The following is a 23669-nucleotide window of genomic DNA, read 5'->3' as shown; positions in this document are numbered from 1 at the left end:
CATAATTCAGATTTACTTAAAGCTTTATCTCGTTAGAGCCTTGTTACTAGCTCAGGGTCGTGTTACACCCTTCTCACATTGGTCTGTGGGAACTTGAAAGAACTTGATGCTTGATCTCTCGGCCCTGGATACGTGGGATCATTCGTTAAATTTAGATGGATTCATTACCTTTCAGTTGGAGGGAACAATAAACAGGTTTCATCACTGCTAATTTCAGAGGATTAGTAATTTATTTGCAGCTATGCAAATCCTTTAATAGACTAATCAGGGAATTAAGACCCAGTACAAAAGAAGCTCCTGAATGATAAAAGAAACATTTTCTCTTCAAATGCCAATGTCTCCAGGATACAGATTAGTCATCTTCAAAGTAGATTCTTCAGATAAACAATTCAAATTAAAAGCTTCACTCAAAAAGTCAGTGATGAAGGACGATTTTGCAGTAAGCTGTGTGGTACTTTCTGCAGTTAATTGTTCTCTTTTGTTAGATTATTTACTAGATCCAGGTAAACCGTTTTCTTTTTTTTTTGCTTTTTATTTACTGGAACTTCCACCATGTTTCGGTGATTTATTTAGTTTAGGTTACTGGAGAGTTGTCGTCATGACACAAAGCAGGTGCCTCAGACCAGCAAGACTTCAGCAATCAGACCAGGATCAGCGGTTCCCACAGCTTTAACATGGAAGACAGCCTATATGATACAACCTAAAGCAAACAACCGATATAACAACTTACAATTATGACATTTATTTCACAGCAAATTGCCTCAGGGAGTTTCACAAGACCATTTGCCAACATTACCTCTGAAACACTTTGAGATTTTGTACCACCAGGCCACACAAGGAGATACTGAGTCATACAATCAAACTGTGGTCAATAAGGTCGGGAATCAAAGAACATCTTGAAGATAGGTCATCGCGCAACAAAAGCTTTTCACTGTACCTCAGTACACATGACAATAAACTAAACTGAACTGAAGCATAGAAGATTGAGGCAGGAGCAGGCCAGTCCCTCCATTATTCAACTTGCTTGTGGCAAATTCAGTACCTGCTAGAGGTTTCTCACCTGACAGGGGTATTGTTAAGAAGAATATCTACCTGCAAATATATTTAATGGTTCGGCTTCAACTCCTTTTTGTGGTAGAAAGTTTCACTGGTTTACCATTCCCTGCAAGAAGAAAGTTCTCCTCTTCTCAGTATTAAATGGCTTACCTGGTATTCTTAGTCAGTGATCCCTGGTTTTGGACTTTCCGGCAATTGAAAATGTCCTTTCCTCATCTCTCCAGTCTGTTGAATGGTTCAGGTAAAGAAATAGAGCAATATAGAGAGAGGAATCATTGAAGGAAGGGTTTTAGAAACTTTAAACACAACATTATATCACTCATTCTCCCAATGTGGAGGGGATTAATGGGAGCGTGGGGTGATTAAATGGGAGTAGATGGTTGATGGTTGACATGGACTCAGTAAGCCAAATGGCCTCTATCCCTCTCTACCTCTATTTAAACAATACATCATGTCTGAAGCTAGTGGTTGATAATATGTTAATACTATGGAACAATATGCAGGAAGAGTTCCCATTTTGGACTATGTTCTAATGAAGTAGCTTTAAAACCTAAATAGAGACCTTGATCTGCATCTTCTGGGACCAATACTCTGTGGGACATTCAATTCTGCATGTTCAATTAAACCAGGTTTGCTGATCAGAAACTTCAATCACAACAGTAATAAGTAGAATGCCCTTGTGTTTGTAAGTAATAGTGCAGGGGTGGCCAAACCGCGGCTCGCGAGCTACATGCGGCTCTTTGACCTTTAATATGCGGCTCGTGGAAATATGTTGGCTGAGCTCCTTTTTTCATCACAGTTAATATAAAAGGTAAATAAGAAAAAATTTCAAGTTTGTCATAAAAATATTATGATAAGACTGTAATTTTGTAAGGTGGTATCTGATTAAAATATCTCTAATTTTATTGGTTTGCTTTTTTTTAAACATATTTTCCTCCATGTTTTGACCTGATATTTACTAAGACAATAAATATCATTAAAAATATAATGTTTTCCTTTTTAGTTTTAGTTTTGGCAGTCTAATTTTATGTTACTGAAATGCAAATTCGCACATTTTACTTAGAAGTTCCCGTAGTTCATTACCGTATTAAATAGGCATAATATAGTTAAAACAATCATCAGTAAAGTTTTTGAAAACATTTGGTATATATGTGTACTTTGTGATTACTGAAACTAATACAAATTAACAGTTTAAAAAACTGCATACATGAATAAATATTATTGCATACATGCATTTCTTAATATTTATATAAAAAATTTGTAACAAAATGTGTATGTAACAATAAAAACGTATGTGTAAATTTTGTTCATGTCTTGCGGCTCTCAAACATCTGAACTTTATCGTATGTGGCTCTTACATTAAACAAGTTTGGCCACCCCTGTAATAGTGAGTTGAATTTGGTCCAAAAATCATTGCTCTGCTATGTGTAGAATTTACATCTTTAAAGTGGCAAATTGTATCGTTGATCTAGGTTCAAATGTCAGTTTATTGTCACATGTACCAATTAAGGTACAGTGAAACTCAAATTACCATACAGCCATACTAAAAAAAGCAACAAGACACACAACTACATACAGGTTAATATAAACATCCACCCCAGAGGATTCCCCACATGCCTCACTGTGATGGAAGGCAATAAAGTCCAATCCTCTTCCTCTTTATTCTCCCGCAGTTGGGGTAATCGAACCATCCAGTCAGGGTGATCGAAGCTCTCGCAGCCGGCGATCAAAGCCCTCACGTCAGGGCGATCGAAGCTCCTGCATTGGGGCGGTCGAAGCTCCTACGGCTTGGAGCTCCCGAAGTCGGTCTCTAACCAGGGACCGTGAGCTCCACGATGTTAAATCCGCAGGCATCCGCTGGTGGAGCTTCCGAAGTCGATCCCTGACAAAGGGATTGCAAACTCCACGATGGCAAGTCCTGCAGGTTCCCGCGGTTGAATCTCGTGAAGTCGATCTCCAGCAAAGGCCGCCAACTCCTCAATGTTAGGCCGTAGTGCGGACGGAGATACGATATGGAAAAAAATCGCATCTCTGTCGAGGTAAGGATTAAAAAATGTTTCCCCCAACCACCACATAAAACAAGGTAAAGAACACTAAAACATACATTTAAAAACATACCACAAAAACAACAAAGAAGGAATAAAGACAGACTGTTAGCGAGGCAGCCATTGCTGGTGCCACCCGGTGGACTAGAGGTATTTGGACTTTATGGAGCCTCCACCATATCATTTTTAATGGACCCTCCAGCCATCATTTAACCTCATCACCATATACTATTACTTTCTCTGATCCTCTCACATACATTTTACTTCTCATCTCCCCAATTCCATGCAGCACTAAATTCACTGTCGAGCCATTCCTCGTGTAAATAACTTCTCTTGAGTTTCTTGCATTTATTTTTCACTTATGTTTGGAATGCCTGGGTTTGAATTCCATTCAACTGGAAATCATTTTGCTGTCAAATCCTCCAATTGTCAAGAAGTGACCCTTACGTTTCTTTCTTCCAGCAAGCCTTTTCAATCTTTCCTGAGAGTTATAAACACTCATCTTTCATGTAATATTATTTGTAAAATGATGATTTAAATTGCTGGCTGATAATGTCCTACACTATTGAGTTTATTAGTTTTAATATTCTATATTAATACCTTCAATCTATTGTTTTCCTTTTCAGATATTCCCATTTTTCAATTTTTCTGTCCTATTTTCTTGCACCAGGCAACAATCCTGCAAAATCGGCCTATATTGTTTTAATCTATTTTTTTTTCCTGCAGAGCTCAAAGTGCAAAACACAAAGTGCTCGAGGAACTCAATGAGTCAGGCAACATCCGTGGAGGAAATGGACAGATGACGGTTCGGATCGGGACCCTTCTTCAAACTGATTGGAGTAGGGAAGAAAGCTGGAAAAGAGAGATGAACAAAGCCCAGCAAGTGATAGGTGGACACAAGATGCAGGAGTAACTCAGTGGGTCAGGCAGCATCTCTAGAGAGAAGGAATGGGCGACATTTCCAATCGAGACCCTTCTTCAGATTGATCACTCTCCAGCATTTTGCACCTACTTTCGATTTAAACCAACACCTACAGTTCTTTCCTACACAAATGATAGGTGGACACAGGTGAAGAGGCTATTTTGGCAGATAGGCAATTCAAAGTGTACTCTGTCTGGTTGTAAAAGGCCATTGCACTAAGCAATACATGGGAAAGACAACTGAATTACCAAGCACAGCTAATAAAACATCTCATGGTGTAGGAGATTAATCTTATTCATTCAATTTCTATAAATCAGTGCCCCTCCCTTTCCTGAGAAACAAGGTTGAGGCTGGGGTGAGTGAGTTACCAGTCAGTTGTCATGGTGACCAGGCCTATGTCAGGCAGCAGCCTGCACGGAAGAATACGACCTTGCATTGGATCCTGGAAAAACTTGGTGTAGGACTGAAAGAGAAAGGAACCTCAGTTAGCCAGGAGTTCTCCAATATGGAAGTATCTCCAGCTTCTTCAGGTTGATTTGTGGATTTAGGATCAAATTACTGATTCAACTCAAGATCCATCAGTGGAGGTCAACATTAATTTAGCAATAAAGGAAACCCATATACAAAGTTTCTTATCACCAATAATGACAACAAAAACTGTACAATTGATTAAATCGCAGGTTAATATACTCGGATTATAAAGAAAGTCAAGAGAGTCAAGAGTGTTTTATTGTCATATGTCCCAGATAGAACAATGAAATTCTTACTTGCAGCAGCACAACAGAATATGTAAACATAGTACACTGTAAACAATATAATAAACAAGAGAGAAAAAAACAAGTTCAGTGTGTATTTATACATATGCAACCAGTCAATGTACTCTCTACTGTACACCTGTAGAATTTCAAGAGAATCCTCTCTGACATACCGAATTTCCGTAATCTTCTCAGGAAGTAGAGGCATTGATGTGCTTATTTAGAAATTGCATCAGTGTGCTGGGTCCAGGAAAGATCTTCGGAAATATGCATAGCCAGAAATTTTAAATTTTTAACTCTCTCCATCATATAAATAGGATTATGGGTCCTCATCCTTCCTCTTCCAAAGTTCACAATCAGTTCATTGGTTTTACTGATATTGAGTGCCAGGTTGTTGTGCTGGCACCATTTGGTCAATCGGTCGATCTCACTTCCATACTCTGACTCATCACCATCTGTAATTCGTCCAACAACGGTGATGTCGTCGGCGAAGTTGAAGATGGAGTTCGCACTGTGTCCGGCTACACAGTCATGAGTATAGAGTGAGCAGAGCAGGGGGCTGAGCACTCAGTCTTGAGGTGCTCCCGTACTGACTGTTAATGAGGAAGAGTATTTCTGCCAATTCAAACAGACTGTGGTCTGTGGATGAGGAAGTCGAGGATCCAATTGCAGAGGGATGCACAGAGACCCAGTTCCGTGAGCTTGGTAACCAGTTTAGAGAGGATGATGGTATTGAATGCCGAGCTGTAGTCTAGAAACAACAGCCTGACGTAAGTGTTTTTATTGACCAAGTGGTCCAGTGCGGAGTGGAGAGCCAGTGAGATCGCATTCTCTGTTGACCTGTTGTGATGGTTGGCAAACTGTAGTGGGTCGAGATTCTTGTTGAGGTAGGAGTTGATATGCACCATAACCAACCTCTCAAAGCACTTCATCACCGCAGACGTTAGTGCCACTGGTCGATAGTCGTTGAGGCACGTCACCTTATTCTTCTTGGGCACCGGTATTATTGATGCCCTCTTAAAGCAGGTGGGAGCCTCAGACCTCAGTAATGAGAGGTTGAAAATGTCCACAAAAATTCCAGCCAGTTGGTCAGCACGGGCTTTCAGAACTCGACCGGGTAAACCATCAGGTCCAGACGCTTTCTGAGGGTTCACACCCTTGAAGGATCTTCTGACGTCGGCCTCTGTAACTGTGACTGTAATACCATCAGGGCGTATAGGGGCTCAGGAAGGCACATCAGTGTTCTCCCTATCAAAGCGTGCGTAGAGCGCGTTAAGCTCGTCAGGGAGTGATGCTTCATTGTCGCTTGAGCTACCTCCTGGTTTCGCCTTGTAGGAGGTAGAAACATGGAAAATAGGTGCAGGAGTAGGCCATTCCCTCAGTTCCTCCATCTCATTAGACCCCCGGTCCCCTGCTATTTCCGGCAGATTGTTTATGTGTTCCTTCGTGAAGACAGAACCAAAGTAGTTGTTCAATTGGTCTGCCATCTCCTTGTTCCCCATGATCAATTCACCTGTTTCCGACTGGGGACATTTGTCTTAACTAGTCTTTTTCTCTTCACATATCTATAAAAGCTTTTGCAGTGAGGTGATGGCATTCAAGCCCTGTCACAGTTGCCGAATATCCGCCTCATCCTCCAGCTTTGAGCGGAAGTCCCTTTTGGTGTTTTTGATGGCCTTGTCAAGGTCGTATTTGGACTTCTTATAGATCTCTGCATCACCAGACCTGAATGCCCGGGATCTGGTCCTCAGAAGAATGCGGATCTCCTGGTTCATCCAAGGCTTTTGGTTAAGAAACACTCGGATGGTTTTTGTAGGAACACAGTCCTCCACACATTTCCTTTTGAAGTCTGTAACGACTGTGGCGTATTCATTCAGGTCCGTTGCCGAGTCCTTGAACATTGCCCATTCTACTGACTCCAAGCAGTCCCATAGTTGTTCCTCTGCCTCCCCAGAACAGCTGTGCAGTCCTCACCTCTGGGAGTGCGTTCTTCAGTTGCTGCATGTACGCAGGAAGAAGCAGCACTGCTGAATGGTGGGATTTCCCAAAACGAGGGCGAGGGATAGAGAGATAGGCATCCTTGATGGTTGTATAGCAGTGGTCAAGGGTGTTTAATCCTCTGGTGCTGCAGGAGACATGTTGGTAGGAAAATAACTGCAGATGCTGGTACAAATCGAAGGTATCACAAAACGCTGGAGTTACTCAGCGGGTCAGGCAGCATCTCAGGAGAGAAGGAATGGGTGACGTTTCGGGTCTCGAAAAGTCACCATTCCGTCTCTCCTGAGATGCTGCCTGACCCGCTGAGTTACTCCAGCATTTTGTGATACCGGAGACATGTTGGTGGTAGTTTGGTCGTGATTTTTTCAGGCTGGCTTTGTTGAAGTCCCCGGCTATGGTGGTGAAGGGTTCGGGGTACGCAGACTGGTGCTTGTTGACCACGGCGTGCAGCTCACCCAATGCTAGACGGGCGTCTGTGTGAACCAGTCACACGTGAACCAGTCACACATTAATTACAGGTAAATTGCTGCAGCTGAAAGTGGAAGAAATTAAGACAGAAGAGTTAATAAACTTATTTAAGAAACAAGAAGGCGGTAACTTTATCTAACTATCCAGTTGCACGCAGCATTTGATAAAATAGGAAATGTATCCATGGCATTCCTGGTAGCGATGCATTTTTCTGTCTGATTTGTATCCGAAAGAGAATGAACAGATCATGTGTCTCTGATGATCTTGGTAATTAGACAGATTAGGAAGGTGCTGACAGAAACAAGAGGCAACCTGTAATTAACAGTGACTGAGGGGATGGGATTGTGTTACACTGGTTCCCTCTGACTAGCCTGGGGCCAATAAACCACAGAGTGTCTTCTTTACTTTTTATCAGAACCAAATGAATCCATTAGCTTTTGATTTTTGTTTATTAAGCACTCTACTAATCAAAATTGTTACCCATGATTGTAACTAAATGAGCCAAAGCTGTATTTTATTAAGTTCCACCATCAATTGCCTGCTGAAGAGCTTTGAATTAATACTTATTTTCAGTCAATAGAACTCCTATTCTCAAAGAGCTTTAAAATATTTAAAGTAAATCAGACTTTGACTTCAGATTAGTTTAGTTTAGTTCAGAGACACAGCGAGAAAACAGGCTCTTCAGTCCACCGAGTCCGCGCCGACCAGCGATCCCCATAAACTAGCAGCATCCTACACACACTAGGTACAATTTACAGTTTTACCAAGCCAATTACAAGCCTGCACATCTTTGGAATGTGGGAGGAGATCGGAAATCCCAAAGAAAACCCATGCAGGTCCTGGGGAGAACGTACAAGCTCCTTACAGTTAAGCACCAATCGTCAGGATTGAACCTGGGCCTCTCATGCTGCCAGGCAGCAACTCTACCAATGTGCCACCGTGCTACCCAAATACATTAAGGAAGAAGTTTGAACTTTCTGTCTCCAAATTCAACAAGGGGACAATATTATAGCTTTAGCAATGAAAAGAATGTTGTGGATGTGACTTTATTTTGCACCGAGCATTATTCCTTCCATCCTGTGTATGTATACTGTGGACAGCTTGATTGTAAACATGCATAGTCTTCCTGCTGACTGGACAGCACACAACAAAAAGCTTTTCACTGTGCCACAGTACACGTGACATTAAACTAAACTAAAATTAAAACTCTGAACTACCAATGGTGAAATCACTTTAACCCTCCTTCCACCTCTCACAGAGACCTCTCTGTCATTGCTCATACTATTCAACACAGCTCAACAAATGGTTCAAAATTAGGATCTATTTTTCTCCTAGGTATCACAACCTCTGTTGTAAACATTGCATTTAATGCATTTAGGCGACATTTTATTCAATTTATAATCATCATTCCACAATTGACCCTCAGGTTTTTCCGTTTGTTATCTTTTCATTCATTGGTTATTTATTCACCTTTTCTTTCTTTAATAAGTTCATCCTTATGATCAGGACTTGACTAAAGTTATATCATTCCAGCCATGGTTCTGATATTCAGATGTCAGAAACGTGTTTTCCCCATCACTATTTTCCACCTATATTTTGCTTTATTTTTGAAGGGCGGCACAGTGGCACAACGGTAGATTTGCTGCCTCACAGTGCCAGAGACCCGGGTTCGATCCTGACTATGGGTGCTGTCTGTATGTAGTTTGTACATTCTCCCTGTGACCGTGTGGGTTTTCTCCGGGTGCTCCGGTTTCCTCCCACACTCCAAAGACATGCAGGTTTGTAGGTTAATTGGCTTGAATAAGTTGTATAATTGCCCTTAGTGTGTGTAGGTTAGTGTACGGGGAGATCACTGGACTCGGTGGCTCAAAAGGCCTGTTTCTGCGCTGTATCTCTAAATTCGAAAAAAACTTCTAAAGTCTGATTCCAAGTTGTTCAGACCTTAACTGAAAAAAGAAACAGAGGGAAAAAAATAATATATTCACATTCCCAAGGCATTCTGTCATCATGTAAGTACATTTGAAGTGGTGTTACTGCTGAAATGTCAGAAATACACAGCAACATCCAAGTCACAGGTCAGTTGCAGGAACTCACACTGATGAGCCATACATATATCACTGGCAGCTAATGCAGTTACAATGGGCAGTTAGAAAGGCCAATCGTATGTTTGTCTTTACGCGGGTGGACATGAACATAAGAATAAGAAAAATGTGAAATAAAAACAAAATCCTGAAAACACCTGGCAGATCAGGTGGCATCTGTGGGAAAATAATCACAATGTTTCAAGGCAGGCCCCTTTGTCAGAACACTGGTCCCTGGAGAGGAATGTTAAAGTGGGTTTTTTTCTGAACCGAAATGTTAGTTTCTCTTTCTCTTGAAAGGAAAAGGCTGAGATATTCCAACCTTGCAGTAGAGGCAGAGGAGCGAGGTTGGAGTGTAAGAGTGCATCCAGTGGAGGTGGGGTGCAGGGGCTTTGTAGCCAGTTCCACTGCAAGGCTCCTGAGGGAAGTTGGAGTCAGAGGGCAGGCCCAAAGGAGGGCAATCAAAGAACTTGCAAATGCCGCCGAACGGAGCAGTCACTGGCTGTGGCTGAAAAGAAAAGATACTGTCTGGGCTGCCACGTGACCATCTAGAGGCTAACCATAAGACACACACCCAGGTCTGATCACCCTGCGGTGGGCCTGCCTCGGCTGAGGGTGTCTTGTGATAAAAGGCCGAAACACCCAGTGACGTTGAGGTACACAACTGAAGATGTGTCGGAATGGTAGCAACATCACCTAGTGGTCACCCCCAAGAACAACACCAGTCAATTGTAGTGCAAACCTTAGGGATTGTAACATCTAGTCCTACTAATCAATCTGCCTGACCTGCTGAGTTTTTCCTGTCATTTTCTGCTTTTATTTCAGATTACCATCATCTGCAGTTTAAAAAAAACAGGATTTAATTGAATCTGAAACCTTAGTATTGCCATATCAGTACAGAAACAAGGAACAGTTGGACCATGAGAGCTGCCATTTTTCTGATGAGATGTTAAACTGAGAAACTGCCTGCTGGGATGGAAAGCAAACATCACAAGAGTACAAAAGTTGTTCCTAGGTAGTGACTGTGCATTGTGCAACATTAATCTAGATCATTGGTGTCTGTGGGAATTTATCATACACAATTGGCTGCATGTTTTCCACATTGCAAAAATGGCCGTAAGTTTAAAGGACTTTCACTAGCAAAAAAAGCTTTGGGATTCCTGAGGTTGTGAAATACGCGATATAAATGCAAATCTTTCTTTCAACAATGTAATAGCGAGCAGATGTTGGAAGTATTGGTCAGGGAATAAACATTAGCTTGAAAACCATGGAAATCTTCCCCAAAGTGGAATCCTTTACACCCACCTGCGGGAGTAGGTGGAGTCTTGGTTTAATGCCTCCTATACAAGATGACACCTGAAAATTCTGATGATCCTTTATTGCTGCCCTGTGGAATAAACAGACACTGTGCAGTGGTCTCTGAAGTGTGGCTTAAACTCCCACTGAATTACACATGGCCAGCTGCTGAGTTCTTCAACCATATCTTGTGTTCTGTATACTTTGGCTTTTATGGGAGAAGTAAATTCTTCTTGACTACTTGGTTGCTTCAGCAAAATGTGACAGATGGCCAACATACTTTGAACCATTTCCCTGTGGAGATTACAACTCAGTGTCATTAAAAAAAAAGTTAGAGAAAAATAGTGAAAGAAAAATATCCAGCACCAGGGGGAGGGGGAAATAATGTTAACACACTAATGATAAACACAAAAAGCTGGAGTAACTCTGTTGGACAGGCAGCATCTCTGGAGAGAAGGAATGGGTAACGTTTTTGGGTTGAGACCTGAAGAAGGGTCCTGACCCGAAACGTTACCCATTCCTTCTCTCCAGAGATGCTGCCTGTCCTGCTGAGTTACTCCAGCATTTTGTGTCTACCTTCGATTTAAACCAGCATCTGCAGTTCATTCCTATACACCTCAATGTCTACATTTGCTATCCACTTTTGGACTTAAAAATATCTGATACTGGACATTAAAGGGCCTATCCCAGTTATGCGATTTTTAAGGCGACTGCCGGCGACTGTCAAAGTCTTAGCAGATCGCCAAAATTTTCTTTTACCCGACAACAATGACCATGACAATGCCGAGTCAGGTCGATATAAGTTACTTTTTTTGTGAAACTAGCACCTGGTAAGAGATTACACCGTCTTCGGAAACATCGTGAAATTCCCACGCTTACCTGACCGTCAAACTGTCGCCTCCAATCATCCTGTCAAATGTCCTGATGGTAAATAAATTGGTTAAACAAAACTATCTTCTGGTATCTCCAAATGTCTTTTCTTAATTTAATATTACATGCTTCTAAATGCATCTGCGACAACCTAGCAAACCTGGGGACAGCATGCGACAGCGCCCGCAATAAGCTACGATACCTGGCGACAAGCCAGATGTCGCCGAGAAATTTCTAGGAGGTAAAGTTTTCCGTGACGCGCCGAGATCCACTACGATTCATTGAAGACTCCTCACGATCATGCCCGCGACACCCCGGCGAATGTTCGGCGACAGCCTTGTCGCTGGCAGTCGCCTTAAAATCGCCTAACTGGTACAGGCCCTTTAGTCACTAATGCCCTGCTGGTTACTAAACGTGAAGTGCTGGTTGTAGGATTATATGTTGTCCAGGATCTTGTATTTATAAGGCTGGACTTCCAATGTCTTGCCTATCTTCCAATGATTTCCAGATTACAATACATCTGCACCAATGTACTGGATTTCCCAGTTGCATACCCTTGGAAACAAATCAGTCATTAGCCTGTCTGCAATTGACAGTCTAATCAGACCCGGTGAGTGCCATTTAATTTCTAGGCAGTAATCTCTGGCTCATTCTCAGTGACACATGCCATTGACCACGGAACCAAGGTAAGGTTGAAAAAAGTAAGGTAAAATCGGTTAACGTGTAACTAAAAAAATGCAGCAGGAGAAAGTCTTTGAGGGGCTTTTAGTCCTATCCTGAGTCAGGAGGAAACTACAGAGATGGACTCGTCCCCCCTCATCTGACCGATGGTGTCACTGGGATGTTAATTCATGCGGGAGGTGTATTAAATTATTTAGCAAAGGAGGAAGTGAAACTTCAGGGAAATAGTACCAGATGCACAGAGATAACAGAGTGCTTTTACATAAAGGTTGTTGGCAGCACAGTCACACAACAGGCAGCGTTGCTGCCTCACAGCTCCAGAGACCCAGGTTCAATCCTGCCCTCTGCTACTGTCTGCATGGAGTATGGCCAATATTCCTGTGATGGAGTGGGTTTCCTCCAGGTCGTCTGGTTTTCCACCAAAACTGAAAGATATGTACATTGTTAATTCAACTGGTAGCTGTAAACTGTGCCTATTATGAAGGTGCGTGGTCTGGGACGAAATTAATGAGCATAAAACATGGGATTAGTGTAAGTGGGTACATAGTGTAATCGATGGTTGGCTCAAACTCAATGGGCTGAAGGGCTGACCTTTGATTCAGGTAAGGGAAATATGAGCCATCCTGTTAGGGTATTGTAGATATCTGCAAAAAGTAACAGAAGGTGGTTAATGAGGTTGTAGAGATGCATGCACCACTAACCACTTGGGAGTCTGAAATGGCAGCAATTACAAAGAACCAGTTCAAACAAGGATGAGATTTGATTGAGATCGTATGGTAACATGAAAGTTAAATTACTGAACTGAGATTCGGGGGGGCTGAACAACTGATCCACAGACAAAAAATTGAATACAAGGAACCAAATAAATCTGGAGTAACAAGCTAATATCATACCCATTCCATACCCATCAAAGAGATAACTCCTGTCTCCTTCCCCAGTTTGGCAGCAATCAGTGGTTAGCAGCAATGATTACCTCTCATGACCAAAAGTAAATGAACAGGAACTGGCCAAATAAGGCATTAATTTCAAACCTTGCTGAGTTGTATTAAAGAGAGAGAAAGATAGTAGCAGATTTCAGAACATAGAGAGTTATGGGAAGAACTAGACGGGTGTGCACCCATTGGGTGCAAATCTCTGCTGTGGGCAGTCCTGCGGGCGTGGCTGAGGGAAGGGGGGGATAAGGGGGGGTTGAGGAGGGATGGAGTGGGGGGAGGGGAGGGGAGGAGGGGGGTTGAGGTGGGATGAAGTGGATGAGTGGGGGGGAGGGGTAAGGGGGGTTCGGGGGGATTGAGTGGGGGAGGGGAGGAGGGTGGTATAAAGGGGGTTGAGGGGGAATGGAGTGGATGAGTGCGGGGGAGGGAGAAGGGGGGAAGGAGGGAAGGAGGAGGGGGTAGGGGGGTGAGTGGGTGAGTGGGAGGGGGAGGGGGGAGTGAGGGAGGGGAGGGGGAGGGGGGAGTGAGGGAGGAGAGGGTGTTGAGCCCAATGTGTCCAGGGAGTGTTCCCCGGGGCTGTGGGTGGGCGAGGAGGGACAGGGAAAAGGAACTGACCTCGGCATCATTTCTCCTGCGGGCCTCTCCTGTGGGCTGGGCAACTGTCCTGCAACTGACGATCCTGTGGGCCCGGCAACCCATGGACCCGTTGCCAGGTGGGGAGTGTTCCCCGGGGCCTTGGGTGGGACAGGGAAAAGCCACTGAGCTTGGCCCCTTGTATCCAGCGCGCTGCGATCGGCGGCGAGCATCGGGGAGCGGCGGGGAATGGTGGCGACGGCCATCTTGTTGGACCCTCTGCCGCCGCACTGCACCATGGGAGGAAGGTCAGGTGCAGGGCACACCAGGACGGGCGCCGATCCTCCCGCTGGTCGTCCCGGGGGGGTTGGGGGGGGAGCACCTTTGTTAAAGTTTATGAAGTACATTGTTTTTAAAAAGTAACAAAAGTCGGTGTAGTCAGTCGGCAGGGGAATGGTGAGTAGGGTGGGCCTAGAATTGGCGTGCTATCGTGTATCATTTTTTCCCGGATGAAAGCCGCACAAAAAATACGGGGGACAAACATACGGGGGACAAACATACAGGAAGTGGGGACCAAAAAAGTTCTCTCTTGCATTCAAGAGAGAGCTAGAACTAGCTAGAGCTCTTAAGGATAGCGGAGTCAGGGGGTATGTGGAGAAGGCAGGAACACAGTACACATTGAATGGCGGTGCTGGCTCGAAGGGCCGAATGGCCGAATGGCCTCCTCCTGCACCTATTGTCTATTGTCTAAAAAGATGAGAGTTTTAGAGATAGATAAGATAGATAGATAGAATAGATAGATAGATAGATAGATAGATAGATAGATAGATAGATAGATAGATATATGTTTCTCAGAATAACATATCTTTGAAAGTGATAGTTTGAATTGAGGATGTAGTTGAAAGGCATTTGGTATCAAAGCAAATGAATAGAAATCAGGGCTCATCTTTTTTGGCATGCTACACCATCTTGCAGTTAGTGCTAACTGTCACTGAGGTCCCGCATAATTAAGTTGCAACGTTGGCTTAAAGACATGTGTGAAACAGTGTTAGAGTGGTCCACAACCAGAATCACAAGGTAAACTGCAATCTGTGCAGTTCCCTGCGTCTGACAGTGTGATGATGCTGATCTGAGAAAGGAACTTGGCAGCTGGACAGCAGCAATACTGTTCGGGGTGCAGGGGAGAACGAGACTGCTGGGCAGAGAAGTGAAGCCTAGAGATTTCGTGACAGAGAGCTGGAAATTCACCTCAGTGAATACTAGGAGCATCCAGCTGTCCAGGAGACTACCAAAGGCCAACATCGGAAGTACCTGGCAGGACGTGGCTACTGTTAAGAATCCAAACTCAATGCACTAATATACAGACTGATTTCACGTCCTTAAAAAAAATTGTCAGAACAAGTTGCAAACAACAGAGAAATGGTGTAATGCTAATCCGAGGACTACCTCCTCCCTCAGCAGCCTCTCACTCCCCGGTACTTATACTATGCACTGTTGCTGTTGGTTCGGTAATTGGATTAGGCATTATTTTACAGATGTCTTACAATCAGTGCTGGTGGACTGGAAAGCATCAGGCGATGAATTGTTACAGGCCACATGGGTTTCCCAATCTGATCATTGGAGTTTGGAGAGGGTCACAAGTTGGGGAGCATGGAAGAGTTGCAGTCTTCTAAGGTGGTGTCCCTCAGTCAGGGACTCCAAAATGCCCCATGGTTCACTCCTCAGCCCAGCCACTGGGTGAGACTGTGGATGCTGAGGCGGGATTCTCCCCCCCCAGTCTTCTCCTGCTCTTGTTCTAGGGTGGTCCTCCCTGCTGCTCTTCCCCTGGCATCAGCTGCAAGGTGCTACCCCCTGCAGTCCACCAGGATGAGCAAGATGCAGCTCACACTGCAGGACATCCCGGACTAATGTAGACCACCAGCCTGACCTTCTCTGTTCCTGGCCTTGTCACTTGGTGACTCTCCTTGTATCCGTGCTACACATCCTTCATCTGAGCCAAGGATAGCCTGTGCCCACCCGCTCCATCAATCCTTCAATACAGCACTGGGTCGCTCACCTGTCCTCCCTGAAGTCGCTTTTGGTCCCAGAATACACTTGGCAGCCGGTCAGGAAATTCCATTCATGAACCAGCCACATCTGCTCATGAACCACAAGGACCTGCATGTTGACGGAGAGGTAACCTGCCTTGTTCATGACATGGTCCTGGTTAATTAAGGGAGCCCTTACACAAGCAATTAGTGGGTTAATTGACCACTGTAAATCGTGAGCATGCGAAGGGTAGAAGACAAGTAGAGAACTGATGAGATGCAATGACCATGGTGCAGCATATAGATGAGGAAGAGGAGCAGCCAATTCCTGGGGAACAGCTCGTAACAAAATAGGAGCAATGGAAATATCCATTGCCAAAGATCTCTGGCTATGGATGCTTAAAACTGGGGACTACAAGCATACAGTTTAATTAAATTAGACGATACATGAGAGGTGTTGGGAGAAGATGGTGGTGTTATGTTATATGCAGACAGATTGATTAAGATAAACAATACAGTATGGTTGCAGTCACCATTTGTAATCTTAAACTGTTGCATTATAGTTCAGTAAACATATAGAAACATAGAAAATAGGTGCTGGCATTCACTGCCATTCATTGTGATCATCCACAATCAGTAATCCATGCCTGCCGTCTCTCCATACCCCTTGATTCCACTAGTCCTTAGAGCTCTATCTAACTCTTTTAAATTCATCCAGTGAATTGGCCTCTACTGCCTTCTGTGGCAGAGAATTCCACAAATTCACAACTCTCTGGGTGAAAAGTTTTTTTCTCATCTCAGTTTTAAATGGCCTCTCCTTTATTCAGACTGTTGCCCCTGGTTCTGGACTCCCACAACACTGGGATCATTTTTCCTGCAACTAGCTTGTCCAGTCCTTTCATAATGTTATATGTTTCTATAAGATCCCCTCTCATCCTTGTAAATTCCAGTGAATAAAAGCCCAGTCTTTCCAGTCTTTCCTCATATGACAGTCCTGCCATCCCAAGGATTAACCTCGTGAACCTATGCTGCACTGCAACAGCGAGGATGTCCTTCCACAAATTAGGAGACCAAAACTGCACACAGCACTCCAGATGTGGTCTCACCAGGGCCCTGTACAACTGCAGAAGGACCTCTTTATTCCTATATTCAAATCCTCTTGTTATGAAGGCCAACATGCCATTAGCTTTCTTCACTGCCTGCTGTAAGAGGCAAATATAAATTGTCTGTGATAATGCTTGTGCAAATATTGACATGTTTAACTTGAATGCATGCGCATGCTTTGACAGGCAGAAATCCTGGTGATTATTCCAAATCTAGTTTGGGAATACAGAGTTTATCATTAGTTATGATTAGTTATGATCAGCACAATCAAACCTAGCTTCTGATCACCACCACGCCACAAGATATATTTCTTCAAGAAAGATGAAAATGGAAGTGAATAAACCCAACAGGACCACAACATAGGTAACCCTTCCTTGTGGCATTTTAATGGAGGAATCAGTCCATCGAAACAAGCCATGAAACAAGCCTCTTCTAAACCTTGGTAAAGATAATTTAAGTGTCCAAACACTCCTCCCAGACTGATCATTTCTCCTTCCACAGATGCAGCCTGACCTGCTGTTTCCAGTGTTATTTCAGTTTTTGTCTGATTATCATTTCAAGACCTTAAGAATGCATATGCCATTGACAAAGCTGGTGTTTGTAGTCATTCCTGCTTGTGCTGAGAAGGTGCCTGGCCACCACCTTCTTAAACTGATTGAAAGCACCGAACTTGAGATGTTCCCTCATCAATACAATTAAGCATTTCAGAATCGAAGGCTGGACTGCATAATAACTCATAGTCTTAAAGCCTGGAAACAGTCCCTTCTGCCCAACTTGCCTACACCGGCCAACATGTCCCATCTACATTAGCCTCACCTGCCTGCGTTTGGCCCATATCCCTCGAAACCTGTCCTATCCATGTACCCGTCTAAATATTTCTTAAACGTTGCGATAGTACTTGCCTCAACCTCCTCCAGCAGCTCGTTCTATACACCCACCATCCTTTGTATGAAAAAACCTACCCCTCAGGTTCGTAATACCCCCCCTCCCACCTCAACACCATGACATGCCCATATACAGGTAGACCAAATCGGGTAACGACAGCATAATTCCCTCCTTAAAGGGAAATAATGAATCATTAGAATATTTATACGAAATCCGACAGCTAAACCTTTTTTTACACGCCAGCTCATCTTCTGAAGTATTGGTCACCACCAGAGGTCGTTTTGTCATTTGGTCCAATAATGTTGATAATTAAACGATACAAGTGAGAAGAAACCTCTGCTTAGTTTATTAGGCAAAATATAAAATATTTATATCCCAATGTTTATTTACAGTTTTATTTTGTACTATTTAATATAAAACATATTGCATAAATCTTGACAGAAAAACCCCTCTGATTTATTTTTGAAGCTCCGCATTCGGTTATAAAATCTGGAATAAGGTGTGTCTTTTTTTTTAAACCGCGGTCAACTCGAAAAGGGGAACGGCGGATCAGTAAAACGGAATTTGCTCCAATTGTTCCTTAAAATAGTTCAAATGGGAAAAAGCTGTTGTCAATTTGTGAGGTCACTCCAGTGAAAAGGGGTAATGCATTAGAAGTGCGGTATAACTATTACTGGACTACTCATCACTGTCTTGTCACAGGGGTTTAGAGTCGAGGCACTTCCTGAATCACATACCTTTCTGTCTCATCGAAATAATCGGGGTTACTGGTCAAAACCAAAACACGTAACTATATTGGATATTATGAATTATAGGGATTCCAGGCTGAATTCAAATACACTTTCGTGCTTCTAAAACCTCATCTCATTTTTTAAAATTAGACTCGTTCATTTTGTGTTTCAGGGGGGAAAAAAAGTCCCAGAAATGTACGCAGCTGGAGATAGTTTCCAATGAGACATTTTTATAATTGTTTCAGTGCTGGGTCTTACATTTTCATAAAGACCAAGCTGGTGTAATTTAACACTGATCAAAGGCTATAGAGATGAGTTTCCATCTTTTAAAAAAAAAACCTTCGCTAATCCCGAACAACTAAAAATTAAGTACAAACAGCCTTTGTAGAATTAGACTCCTTAATATAGTGAAATGATATCCGGCATGTCAACATCTTTTGAATCTGGTTGGATGGATTTCATGTGAGTCAGAATTTAGCACAAAAACATCGAGAGATTTAAAATGCCGTAAAACACTATAGAATAATTCAAAAGACACAAGGTCTTACAAGTAACTCGGCGGGTTAGGCAGCATCTCTGGAGAACATGGATAGAAAGTCTGAAGGTTCCGACCTAAACGTCGCCTATCCATATTCCCCAGAGATCTTGCCTGACCTACTTGGTTACACCAGCTCTTTGTGTCTCGTCTTTTTTGTAAACCAGCATCTGTAGTTCATTGTGTCTACTACAGAATATTACATTGCCTTATAGTTGAACCTTCAAATGAATGCGGGAAAAGCATTTCCTCTGGTGTGCTGTTGCTAGTTTATCCAGACACTTGTGTTAGTGTGCACTGTACCATATTACACAACCATTTGATATGTAAACCGAGAGGACCATCCGAACAGTTTCGTACCGGGTTCAGAGACATTGATAATATTTACACATTTTTACCAAAATGCACGCCATGTCCAGCCCTTTGGCTTGTTGTGATTAACAATGTGAAGAGAATGGTCAAGCCTTGGCCTTTACTAAAGAAAAGTCCGCTGTACTCTGTTGTGTTAATTATCGAGAATTGTATTAAAGTCGCGATAATTGCTATAAATTAATGCCCTGGGCCTCGGCCCGCTTCCATTAACCCACAGCTACTGAGGGCGTGCGTTCATCCACACCACTGACAGGCATCGTCCGTGAGAGGTCGTCAGGCCAGATGAAAGTGCAGAATGCCAGGAATTTCTTCAACGGACAGAACCTTCACGGTTCCCATCCCGGTTTTGCATCCGCCTCCTCTCATTGATCGGGGCCCACATGTCCTCTCTTTGACTCTCTCCTGCAATGGTTGTTGAACACGAGCTGCCCCGAGTCTGTGAAACAGGCGCCAGCCCAGATTCGGTAGTGAGAGACGTTAGCAGGAGGCACTGGCTCTCCGCTCAGACCAACGCGACTGCTCTTCCCGTGGTCGGAGGTGGCAGTTTCTGCCAGGGACCATATCTTGGGTTTGAGAGTAGCTGTGCCCTCTCTGGGTCCAGTGGCGACTGCCACCTTGTCATCGCCTTCCTCCTCAGTCGCGCCCAGTTCTGATTTCCTCATCTCACTGGGCTCCAGGCTGGTCCTCAAACCGTGGTCCCGTTCCTTGTCGCAGCCTGTGATATCCTTGGCCGGCCCTCGGTCGCCACACCCTGGAGAAGATGCTGTCAATCCATCTCTACATTGTTCCCTGGCCGGCTGCTTGGCAGCACTTCTGCCCTGTTTCACGTCCTCTCCTTTCTTATCCTCTTCATCTTCGCTTTCACTGTCCTCCTCGTCCGATTTGGTTTTGGGCACCCAAGTCATTTTATTCTCCTTCTTCAGTCGCCTCCTGGCGTTGGCGAACCATGTGGAGACTTGGGTCAGGGTCATTTTGGTGACGATGGCCAGCATGATCTTTTCCCCTTTGGTCGGGTACGGATTCTTCAAGTGCTCGTTCAGCCAGGCCTTCAGAGTGCTGGTACTCTCCCGAGTGGCGTTCTTGGCACGACCCGCATCCCCGTGCGCCATGGGCCGGTAAGGAGAATACAGGGCGCCGGCTGGGGGAAAGCTGGTCTGCGAATAGACGCAACCGGTCTTCAGATCGTAGGGCGAAGCCTGCAGTTAGAAATAAACTATAATTACACACAAGCTCAAACATAATGAATGCTCCTCGGTGGAAAAACTCAGAATTTAACCCATGCACAATAAATACAAAGTGAACGCCATCTAATGCATCAAGTAAATTTCATTTTATTATATTTAATACCGAAACTTCTAAATATTTCTGTCATGTTTCGGAATTTGACATAAAGTATGCATAATATCACCTGCAATATAAAATGAAGTAAATCCAATGAAGCGGAGAAATATGTTATATTCTGTTGTATTTTAATACTCGTTCAACTTTTACGGACTACCAGTGTGGTTTCGACGTGAGAAGGTCTTTTAAAGGCATCCATGCCATTTTTATACTCAGACTGTTTCATTTGCGAGGGTATGGTTTAATTGATTGCACCCATCTTTCATGGAAATTATTGGGTGACTTTGGCGTTTCCATCGCGAGGAGCAAGTTTGCAAACTCTCCATCTGTCTGGCTGAAATAGAAGCAAACTTATTTAAAACCTCACGTCTAACCCGAAGCCAGAGACCAGAGGGCATAAAGCAGAAAGATTATGTCTGAAGAAGGGTCTCGACCCAAAACGTCACCCATTCCTTCTCTCCCGAGATGCTGCCTGGCCCGCTGAGTTACTCCAGCATTTTGTGTCTGCCTTCGATTTAAACCAGCATCTGCATTTTTTTTGTTCCTACAGACTATGGATTGAGATGGTTTATGAAACGGCACCATACGCGCCCCATCCTCCGCTAAAGGAACTCCACTGCATCATCCCGCAGGCCAGCGGGCGACAGGTTGGTTAGACCCCGTGTCGCTTCTTGTATCAGTGGTGAAAATATAGACGCGTGCGTTATGGAAATTAAAAGCGGATTGAAGTAATGCGCAAACATTGCAGAATATTTTAACTGAACTTAAAAGTTAACTCGCACGATTTTTGGACATTACTTTTCAAATTTGTGAATCAAAATGTTCCGTTTAGATTTAGTTGGGTCTAAAGCTAATGTCCCCGTTGCAAATCAACTCCGTGTCCAATATCATTCGATATTATGGCAACTATTTTTGTAAACAGCGAGGCGTTGGTAACTCATGTGCTTCTTGTCGCATTTCATTCAGTTATTGTTACATATCGGTCCAGTTTCGGAGACAAAACCATTTAACCCGACAAGAAGTTATGAAGTGATTAGTTTTATTTTAACCAGCGATGCCGAGATGTTGCACGTTAATATTGCGAGGATCATCCTCATCCGACAAGCTGTAACCAGTGATCCCAGGTGAGTTACACTCGCTGGACGATGTGGTCAGTAACTGTGTGGCCCAACGCTAGCATTTTGTCTTGTCCAACTCTCCCAGTCTAATGACTTACATTTCTAAAACTGTAAAAGAAATCCAATGAAACCCAAAGCACGTCCTTACCAGATGAGATAGATGCCTGAGATCGGGATACGGCTGCAGACTGTATCCCTGTGGAACGGGATAGGTGCCGGGGTAGCGAGCCAAGAGAGCGTGGAGAGGCGGGGGCACTCCCAGGCTGAGAGCGGCTCCGGGTGAAGCCAGCATCGCCGCTCGCCTCTCCACAAACACCGCCTGCAGACCAGTCAAAGCCGACCCCTTGCCGGCCGTGACCACGTCTCCATATCCCAGCTGAGGCACTGCCATGATGCGGTTCAACCTAAAAACACCGCCAAACTAATCCACCTCCTGGCCCTATATATCCCTTTCTGTCCAATGCATTGGAGAGCGCTGGCGTGATTGACGGGGGCCTTGTAAATGATATTTACATACGATTAGGAAGATTTAACCATTGGCCAGCCAAACACTCAATCGGAGAGTGCTGCGTTCAGTCTGGCCTTTATTAAATTAGGAGCTTGTATTTTTTAAATCAACACGAGGGCAATGCTATGTGTTAATTTGAGTAACAAATTAATTACTCCATTCTTCCTCCAAGTATTTGAACTATTTTAAAATCAGATATAAAAACAGTAGCAGCAATGGAAAAAAAAAGAGATCAATATCGTGCAAATTGTTTTAGACTGCTGTGAATTCGCATGAGCTATGAACTAGTTAAATCCTTTAGATGCCAAGGAAGGTTCAGACAGAGGATCCCGACTCCGAGAATTCAGAATTATTTCACGGTCCATTCATGTTGACGATAGTTGACTACTTTTTATTAACGATCAATTTTCACCTCAACTTTAGCAACGGCAAGGCAAGGGAAATAAATGGATATCTGCAGTTGAATGGTTTTCAGCAGCGTGTCAACGATAAACGGGCACTATCCACCCACGGGACCGGGAGAGAATGAGGAGGAAAATTGGAGGAGAGCGCTCGGATTTCAGGAACACTCGGTGAAATATTGCCGACCTGAAATTAGTGTCAGTGTGTAACAAAAATATCACGACCAACCGTTCTTAAATAAAACGGTGATACATTTTCAAACTAGTAATCGCCTGATACTCTTTTGCATTCGCTTCATTAAACACTAATTAAGAAGGTGGATTTACAGGAAAAAACACAATTCCTGAGAAATTATTTTCTCACCCTTCTGGGATCAAATGGATAATTATTGGGTGTAATACCATCGAAAGTTTTATATATTTGTTTTATGGGAGTATTTTATTTAGCACAGTGCACAATAATATCAGTGATAATCTCATTAAAATGCGTGACGGTAAAGTTGTTCAGTCTGAATAATTAAGCCGGTTGACTTCATCCTAACTTCATTACAAATCCTTGTGCGTTTAGATCCAATCCGCCTTTAAAGTGTCTTGGTCACAACACAAAATCGCGATTTTACTTCCGTCAACCGGTTATCTTTTTGTTAGAGACGACTGTAAAATCTATTGCAATAATTTATCCGGGCTTTCTGTTACACTTTCCTCTCCTGGTTTGTTGAAAGACGTCCAAATGTAGAAATAATTCTCAAAGCTAGGCCCTTTGTGCCCATCAGTCATTTTGCAGAACGTTACTGGGAATGGCCGACGACTTGTATGCCCGTCTCGACCCGAAACGTCACCTATTCATTTTCTCCAGAGAAGTTGTCTGACCCGCTGAGTTACTCCAGCTTTTTTGTGTCTATCTTCGGTTTAAACCTGGATCTGCAGTTCCTTCCTACATATACATGAAATCAAGGTTTGTTTTTTTCGC

General features: G+C 43.5%; 1 protein-coding gene and 1 long non-coding RNA gene across 2 annotated transcripts; one reads left to right on the top strand and one right to left on the bottom strand.

Annotated features, from left to right (window-relative positions):
- Positions 1-18034: 18034 nt before the first annotated feature.
- Positions 18035-22183, bottom strand: LOC144604483 (iroquois-class homeodomain protein irx-1-B-like). The gene is made up of 2 exons (XM_078418956.1): positions 21939-22183; positions 18035-20527 (listed from the first exon to the last, which is right to left on the bottom strand). Exons 1-2 carry the CDS (start codon positions 22179-22181, stop codon positions 19694-19696), a joined length of 1077 nt encoding a protein of 358 aa, XP_078275082.1. The 5' UTR covers positions 22182-22183; the 3' UTR covers positions 18035-19693.
- LOC144604484 (uncharacterized) lies at positions 21222-22915 on the top strand. The gene is made up of 3 exons (XR_013548728.1): positions 21222-21319; positions 21639-21796; positions 22722-22915. It is a non-coding gene; the product is annotated as an uncharacterized LOC144604484 (long non-coding RNA).
- The last annotated feature ends 754 nt before the right edge of the window (positions 22916-23669 follow it).

The sequence above is a fragment of the Rhinoraja longicauda genome, chromosome 22 (genome assembly GCF_053455715.1).
Source record: "Rhinoraja longicauda isolate Sanriku21f chromosome 22, sRhiLon1.1, whole genome shotgun sequence".
In the NCBI taxonomy this organism is placed as follows: domain Eukaryota; kingdom Metazoa; phylum Chordata; class Chondrichthyes; order Rajiformes; family Arhynchobatidae; genus Rhinoraja; species Rhinoraja longicauda.
Note: the sequence above shows the minus strand (reverse complement) of the source record. Positions and strands in the feature narration are given on the sequence as shown.

Bases quoted from the DNA above. Each gene is read 5' to 3' on its own strand.
- LOC144604483 (XM_078418956.1), bottom strand. From the start codon at position 22,181: ATGGCAGTGCCTCAGCTGGGATATGGAGACGTGGTCACGGCCGGCAAG. The intron at 20,528-21,938 runs GTAAGGACGTGC...TTCTAACTGCAG, and splicing joins TCAGGCATCTATCTCATCTG to GCTTCGCCCTACGATCTGAA.